General features: G+C 27.5%; 2 protein-coding genes across 2 annotated transcripts; both read right to left on the reverse strand.

Moving 5' to 3' along the window:
- Positions 1-497: 497 nt before the first annotated feature.
- HELRODRAFT_174641 (hypothetical protein) lies at positions 498-2,009 on the reverse strand (the record flags this gene model as incomplete). The annotated part of the gene is made up of 5 exons (XM_009022084.1): positions 498-791; positions 904-996; positions 1,163-1,308; positions 1,565-1,592; positions 1,662-2,009. 5 exons carry the CDS (start codon positions 2,007-2,009, stop codon positions 498-500), a joined length of 909 nt encoding a protein of 302 aa, XP_009020332.1.
- Positions 2,010-2,829: 820 nt separating this feature from the next.
- On the reverse strand, positions 2,830-3,640 carry HELRODRAFT_81674 (hypothetical protein; the record flags this gene model as incomplete). Its single annotated transcript, XM_009022085.1, has 3 exons — positions 2,830-3,129; positions 3,196-3,339; positions 3,512-3,640. 3 exons carry the CDS (start codon positions 3,638-3,640, stop codon positions 2,830-2,832), a joined length of 573 nt encoding a protein of 190 aa, XP_009020333.1.
- Between the last annotated feature and the right edge of the window lie 4,542 nt (positions 3,641-8,182).

Raw genomic sequence — 8,182 nt, forward strand, 5'->3', positions numbered from 1 at the left:
TTTTCTTTATTATGGCACTAGTATTGCGTAAAATGAAGCCATCTACATTTGGGAATGTTAAATGTCAAATGATGGCGTTAATAATTAGCAACAGGATGTTGATTAAACGTTTATGAACGCACACAAATTTTGAAACGTTGAAGAGTTTAAAAACTTGATAGTTATTATTATTAAAACTATCAAGCTGACGTTTGTCCTAAAAACTATGGGAAATAAATGGAAATGTAAGTTGTTTCGCTATTTCATTTTAATCCTACATAAATTATTAAAATAACAGTTTGTCGCGAAAATGGTTTAGAATATAGTTACATTTGTTTGGTTAGTTCATTTAAATCATTCCAAACTAATGATTGGTTAAATTAAACTATGATTCAAAATGTTTCCAAACTAAATTTGGTTTTCTCGAGCTTAATTTTTCAATGTTCATCATAAAATATCAAAATTGTCTTAGTATGTTATCAGGTTTAAAGTATTTCAATATCAGAACAGCGGGCCATTCAATTCAACTTGATCATCATCCTGCAGTAAACGAGTTGACGCCAAGTTCCAGTTTTAGCTGTGTAGTACATTTCATCCCTCCCACCATAAATACCATTCAAATTTATGGTATAACAATTATTGAACCAGAAACCAGAACTGTACATATTGGCGCAATTGCCGGCCGTGTCGTGATCTGGAGTTGAAAACCTTGCGGCATTTTGATAACGTATTCCATTTCTATTCATCACATCCAAGTTATTCCCACTGTATCCGAACACATGTATTGTGTAACTCAAAACTTCCGAATCAATCTAAATGAAATAGAAATACATATTATAATTATTAAGAATAAATTAATAGAATGGGTTATCTTTCTTTGAAGCTGTCATATTCGTCCAGCAACCAATCACCATCCACAATAACTTCAAATCTCAATCTGTAGCTGGCCGAGTTGGTCAGCTGATAGATTTTCTCCAATCCCAACCAAAAATTAGCATTGAATGTTCCGAAACCTGCCTGAGATTTTTGAACAATTCTGGACTTTAATGAAATGTTATTTAAGAAGATTTTTTTCTTTAGAAATTTTCAAAAAAAAAAAACGTTCGATTTGTTTTGTTATTATTGTTTTATTCCAATTCACTAAAAGTAAACCTTTTGCAAAAAATTTTCTTCCAACACTTACTTTATATTTTGCCCAACTCTGATTGAAACTTTGCGAGCCATCAATTCTTTGCTGGATGACAATCCATCCGTTGACACACAACACAGTTGTTGGAGTGCTAAAAGTTGGAATGGTCAAAGAAATTGTTCCATTGGTGACATTGCAATCTGTAACAGAAATTGAAATTCCAGAATAATTATTTTGAAAACACTGTTGTTGTATAAATGCTTAAAATGAATGAGTAGCTACCAAATGGGTTCTGACTAATGACTAACTTATGAAAAACACTCTTAATAATTCTCTTTATGTGTTGCTAAAAAATGTGAAAATCATTAGAATATATTTAAGTTTAAGCAAACTTTGTAATTATTTCATAAAAATATGAAAACAACAGAAATAACTAAATGACTGACACAAACTCACTTTCAAATCTGAATTTGTATCCAATATTCTGCAAAAAATATTAATAATTTAAAAATTTTTATACTGACTTATAATATCTCAAATATTCTCAACTAACGGTGAATCCCCAACAACCATTCCCTTTAAGCATCATTAAAAACTTCTTTTGTTCAAGGTGGATAAGTTGACAGTTTTTCAAAGGACTCTCACTGTTGGAGATGTAGTTGAATGCATTGCATGAGTCATTCATCTTTGTGAGGTTCATACTTGCTGAGGAATTCAATTGAGAACATTTGGCCAAACATTCCAGCAATGATCTGATGTTAACCTGCTCAATGATCGGTTTTGTATCAAGACAAACGGTCTCATTGGAGAGTGGATGTTTGATTTGTTTGTACAAATTTTCAAAACTTTGTTGGAACGTGAGGAAGATCGTGAAGAACACAAGTGGAGAGACAGAAATCATGGCGGCCTTATGAATTTCGGTAAAATTTGACATTCAAAAACGCAATTTGGGCTGACGATAGTTTCAAACTCATATTTATTTGATGGATCTGCTAAATTTCTATTGTTTTAAGTGCTCACTTTATCGTCGGAAAATAAACATTTAAATTTGCGCAAACACAATCAAGCTGATAAATGACTATGCTAATGACCGTTAATTGCCGTTTCAATTGTGAATTCGAACCGGTAAATTAGGAACATTGTAAGTAAAAAATCAATATTTTTAAAATTTGTTGCATTTAAATTTAAAACAGTTGCATTTTGGTAATATGTTTCAGTGCATTTAGAACGCATTAGTGCACTGTTTCCCAACGCGGGACCCTAGAGAGCTTATGTCATTCTCCAGGGGATGCCAGGTTTGCCGGCTTAGGGTAAACGTGGAAATGGTTGCTAAAAAATACTGGTTTCACTAGATAAACACTTTAAAAAACCAAAAAAAAACGCAAAAACCGCCAACTTTTGGAAAATAACTTGATTTACTGGCAATTATTTCACATTTTAAAAGTTCATCACATGCCGATACAATAAACATATTTTGACCAGGCAATAAGTTAGCCAAAATTGTTTCATCATCATTCTTTCATCATTACCATCATCAGTGAACAAAATTGAAATAAATTTATTGAACTGCATTATAAAAACAGCATCCTAGCTAGAAATGTTAATCTAAACTTTGAAAAGTAATAAATATTTATGTAAATGTTTTAGAAATCCTAACAAAAATAAATGATTGTTTATATTCTGTAAAATGTTTGGTCAGATATTAACTTTAAATTTTCACTTCAAATCAATTTGATCATCATTCGGCAGTAGGTCAGAGAGGAATATTTTGCAGTGTAATACAAATCATGATAACCGTAAATTCCATTAACATCTTGCATGTAACAGTTGTTGAACCAGTTCCCAGAGGAGTACTGGTTGGCACAGTTTTTCAATTGAGGAGTGTTGTCTTGATCTGGAGTTGAAAATTTCATCCCATTTTGAAAGTGCTTTCTAGCTCCAGGTTTCCAATTCAAAATATCCAAGTTGTCACCAATATAGCCCGAAACATTGATTGCATATTTGGAATCTTCTGAGTCAATCTAAAAAATATAAGAACAACTTTTTAAAACATTCTCAGTTTTGTTGAATAATAAATGCACCATCACCTTGAAACTGTCGTATTCATCAGATATCCAAGCTCCATTTTTAACCAAAATTTCAAATCTCAATCTGTAGCCAGCTGAGCTTGTCAGTTGATAAATTTTCTCTAATCCTAACCAGAAATTGGCGTTGTATAAACCAAAACCGTCCTGTTAAACAATGTTTCCAAAGAAAATAATTTTTGCAAAAATTCAAGAGTTTGATTGCGTGAATCAACATTTTTCAACGAATATTCATTTAAATAAAACACATCGGCCGAAACGTTTCAACTTAAATACGAATCTCTGCAAAACATCTTTAGAAAAGAATAGATTTTTTAACCTTGTATTGTTGCCAGTTCTTATTGAAACTTTGTGAGCCATCAATTCTTTGTTGGATGACAATCCATCCATTGACAGATAACACAGTTGTTGGATAAGAGAAGTTCGGAATATCCAACAAAATCGTCATGTTAGTGATATTAAGATCTAAAAAAATATTATCGCTAGCAAGTTTGAGCTCCTCAAACTATCTGAATTACAAAAATTACTACAAATTCAATTTTAATTTCATAATGAGTAACCCATTTGAGTAAATAATGACAATTCGTGTAGGTTTTTACACAAGTTGTCTTTGTCATTAAAAAATGTTCAGTTGTGGAAAAACTTAACTTAATTCTTTAATGCACAGTTCTGATTCAGCTTGATTTGTTTAAAAATCGGTATCTACTAGACCAACAATACTGCAATGAAATGTTTGTGCTACAAATGATGTGACATTAAACTTTATACTACACATGTCATATTCAAATTCCGTAATACAAAAATTTAAAAAGTTTACCTAGGAGATCAAGACAAATGGCCAAAATTCTGCGTCCAGTTAGGCATAAAAACATTCCACGTGGATTAGGTACTCCAGGCAGTTTGTTGGAACAATTGTAGAACAGTCCACCGTTGTATGTAAATGGAAAGTTGCATTGGGAACTGTTGATGGTGCCAAGACTTGTTCCTATTTGGACAAAAATTTATTTATAAATTACCAAACGGATAATATTTTGTTGTGTGAACAAACATTAAAATCGGGTTTGTTGTTTTTTTTTATATTTGCTTTATGGCTAAAGAGGTATCTTTATTTTATAAAATAATTGAAAATGAATTTACTTATTTTGAATTTGTTTCCGACATTCTGAAAAGCAAAAAACAATTTTCACAAAATCATTTACTCACAAATGAACAAAACTAACCGCGAATCCAGTACAATTCTCCATTTCGATCATCGAAACAAAGCTCGTTTCAAACTCTACAGAGAACATTTGGCATTTGGCCGAGAAATCATTATTTGATAAATCATCAATATAATTAAAAGCATTACATTTTGCGTTGCTAACAGGAAAATCAAACATAGAACATTTAACAGAACATTCTATCTCTGATCTTACCTTTCCTTCGTTTAATTTCATCCCAATGTCAAAGCAGAGAGACACGTTGCTAACTGGATCTTTTACTTGTTTGTACGATTCATTCAGAGGCCCAATCAGAAGGGAATGAACATACATCAGAAACAACACTATTTCGCAGAAGTATAAACTTATAACAAACATGATTGCATAGATTAGTTTACTGACTAGTATTAATATGATTTTAGATATTTTACAACAAATTGGAAGATGGTTTAGTAACTATTGCGTTCCAGAAGTTACGGAGTTGTAGGAATAATGGCAGTTATGAGAAATTCAACGTCTAAACCAGCTTACATATACTAGGTAATATGGTTAACAAACCTTTATAAGACTAGATTAGAGTTCTGAATGTTTGGGAAAACAATAAATCAACTGTGAAAAGGAAGAAATTAAGAACTATTTTAAAAAAAGAACTGACAATAAATAAAATTTTGGGTTATTCAAAACTTTTTAAACAAAGGAAGTAATGAGAAACCTATCTAAAAGCATGCCCCTTGCAGATGAATGAATTGTACCTAATGATGATTCCACAATGCATATCGCTGAATAGTTGATTTAGAAATTTTAAAGCTTTTAAAAATTTTTGTTGATTAAGTTTGCGTTATTTAACAATTTGATAGACATAGCCCATTTGATTGGCAGATCAATTTTTTTAAATTAAAAAATGTTTTTTAGTACAAAGAGCCGCATTATGCATGTTTGCATTCAACAAACCCAGACCTCAACAATAACGTTTTTATGTAGAGTTATTGGTTATATATTACTATATAGTGTTATATACGGTTATAAAGATTTATATATAGTTATGTAGAGTTAGTGATTTTATTATATAATGTTATATACGGTTATATAGATTTATATATAGTTATGTAGAGTTGTTGGTTATATATTATTATATAGTGTTATATGCGGTTATATAGATTTATATATAGTTATGTAGAGTTATTGATTATATATAATTATATAATGTTATATACAGTTTTATAGATTTATATATAGTTATGTAGAGTTATTGATTATATATTATTATATAATGTTATATTCAGTTTTATAGATTTATATATAGTTATGTATAGATATTGGTTATATATTGCTATATAGTGTTATACACGGTTATATAGATTTATATAGAGTTATGTAGAGTTATTGATTATATATTAATATATAATGTTATATACGGTTATATAGATTAATACATAGTTATGTAGAGTTATTGGTTATATATTATTATATAGTGTTATATACGGTTATAAAGATTTATATATAGTTATGTAGAGTTATGGATTAAATATTATTATATAGTGTTATATAGGGTTATATAGGTTTATATATAGTTATGTAGTTTTATTGGTTATATATTATTATATAGTGTTATATGCGGTTATATAAATTTATATATAGTTATATAGAGTTATTGATTATATATTATTGTATAGTGTTGTATACGGTAATAAAGATATTTATAGAGTTAAGTAGAGTTATTGGTTATATTTTATTATATAGTGTTATATACGGTTATAAAAATTTATATATAGTTATGAAGATTTATTGATTATATTTTATTATATAATGTTATATACGGTTATATAGGTTTATATATAGTTATGTAGAGTTATTGATAACATATTATTATATAGTGTTATATACGGTTATATAGGTTAATATATATATATATAGGTTGTCTATAGTTATTGGTTATACATTATTATATAGTGTTATATACGGTTATATAGATTTATATGTAGTTATGTAGAGTTATTGGTTCTATATTACTTTATAGTGTTATATACCGTTATATAGATTTATATATAGTTATGTAGAATTATTGATTATATATACGGTTATAAAGATTTATATATAGTTATGTAGAGTTATTGATTATATATTATTATATAGTGTTATAAACGGTTATATAGGTTTATATATAGTACTGTATATTTATTGGTTATATATTATTATATAGTGTTATATGCGGTTATATAGGTTTATATATAGTTATGTAGAGTTATTAGTTATATATTGTAATATATTGTTATATGCGGCTATATAGATTTATACATAGTTATGTTGAGTTATTGGTTATATGTTATTGAATAGTGTTATACACGGTTATATAGATTTATATATAGTTTATGTAGAGTTATTGATTATATATTTTTATTTAGTGTCATATACGGTTTTATAGATTTATACATAGTTATGTAGAGATATTGGTTATACATTACTATATAGTGTTATATACGGTTATAAAGATTTATATATAGTTATGTAGAGTTATTGATTATACATTATTATATAGTGTTATAAACGGTTATATAGGTTTTTAAATAGTTATGTAGTGTTATTAGTTATATATTGATATATAGTTTTATATGCGGTTATATAGATTTAGATATAGTTATGTTGAGTTATTGTTTATATATTATTATATAGTGTTATATGCGGTTATATAGATTTTTATATAGTTAGGTAGAGTTATTGGTTATATATGATTATATAATGTTATATGCGGTTATATAGATTTTTATATAGTTATGTAGAACTATTGATTATATATCATTATATAGTGTTATATACGGTTTTATAGATTTATATATAGTTATATAGAGTTATTGGTTATATATTACTATATAGTGTTACATACAGTTACATAGGCTTATATGTAGTTATGTTGAGTTATTGATTTTATATACGGCTATAAAGATTTATATATAGTTATGTAGAGTTATTGATTATAAATTATTATATAGTGTTATAAACGGTTATATAGGTTTATATATAGTTATGTAGAGTTATTAGTTATATATTGTTATATAGTTTTATATGCGGTTATATAGATTTGTATATAGTTATGTAGAGTTATTAGTTATATATTGCTATATAGTGTTATATACCTTAATATAGATTTATATATAGTTATGCAGAGTTATTGATTATATATACGGTTATAAAGATCTGTATATAGATATGTAGAGTTATTGATCATATTTTATTATATAGTGTTATATATTATATTATTATATAGTGTTGGTGATTCACTAATCTTCTTATTCATTCATTCATTCATTCATTCATTCATTCATTCATTCATTCATTCATTCATTCATTCTTTCATTCATTCATTCATTCATTCATTCATTCATTCATTCATTCATTCATTCATTCATTCATTCATTCATTCATTCATTCATTCTTTCATTCATTCATTCATTCATTCATTCATTTATTCATTCATTCATTCATTCATTCATTCACTTCATTCATTTATTCATTCATTCATTCATTCATTCATTCATTCATTCATTCATTCATTCATTCATTCATTCATTCATTCATTCATTCATTCATTCATTCATTCATTCATTCCTTCATTCATTCATTCATTCTTTCATTCATTCATTCATTCATTCATTCATTCATTCATTCATTCATTCATTCATTCATTCATTCATTCATTCATTCATTCATTCATTCATTCATTCATTCATTCATTCATTCATTCATTCATTCATTCATTCATTCATTCATTCATTCATTCATTCATTCATTCATTC

The sequence above is a fragment of the Helobdella robusta genome (genome assembly GCF_000326865.2).
Source record: "Helobdella robusta unplaced genomic scaffold HELROscaffold_30, whole genome shotgun sequence".
Lineage (NCBI taxonomy): Eukaryota > Metazoa > Annelida > Clitellata > Rhynchobdellida > Glossiphoniidae > Helobdella > Helobdella robusta.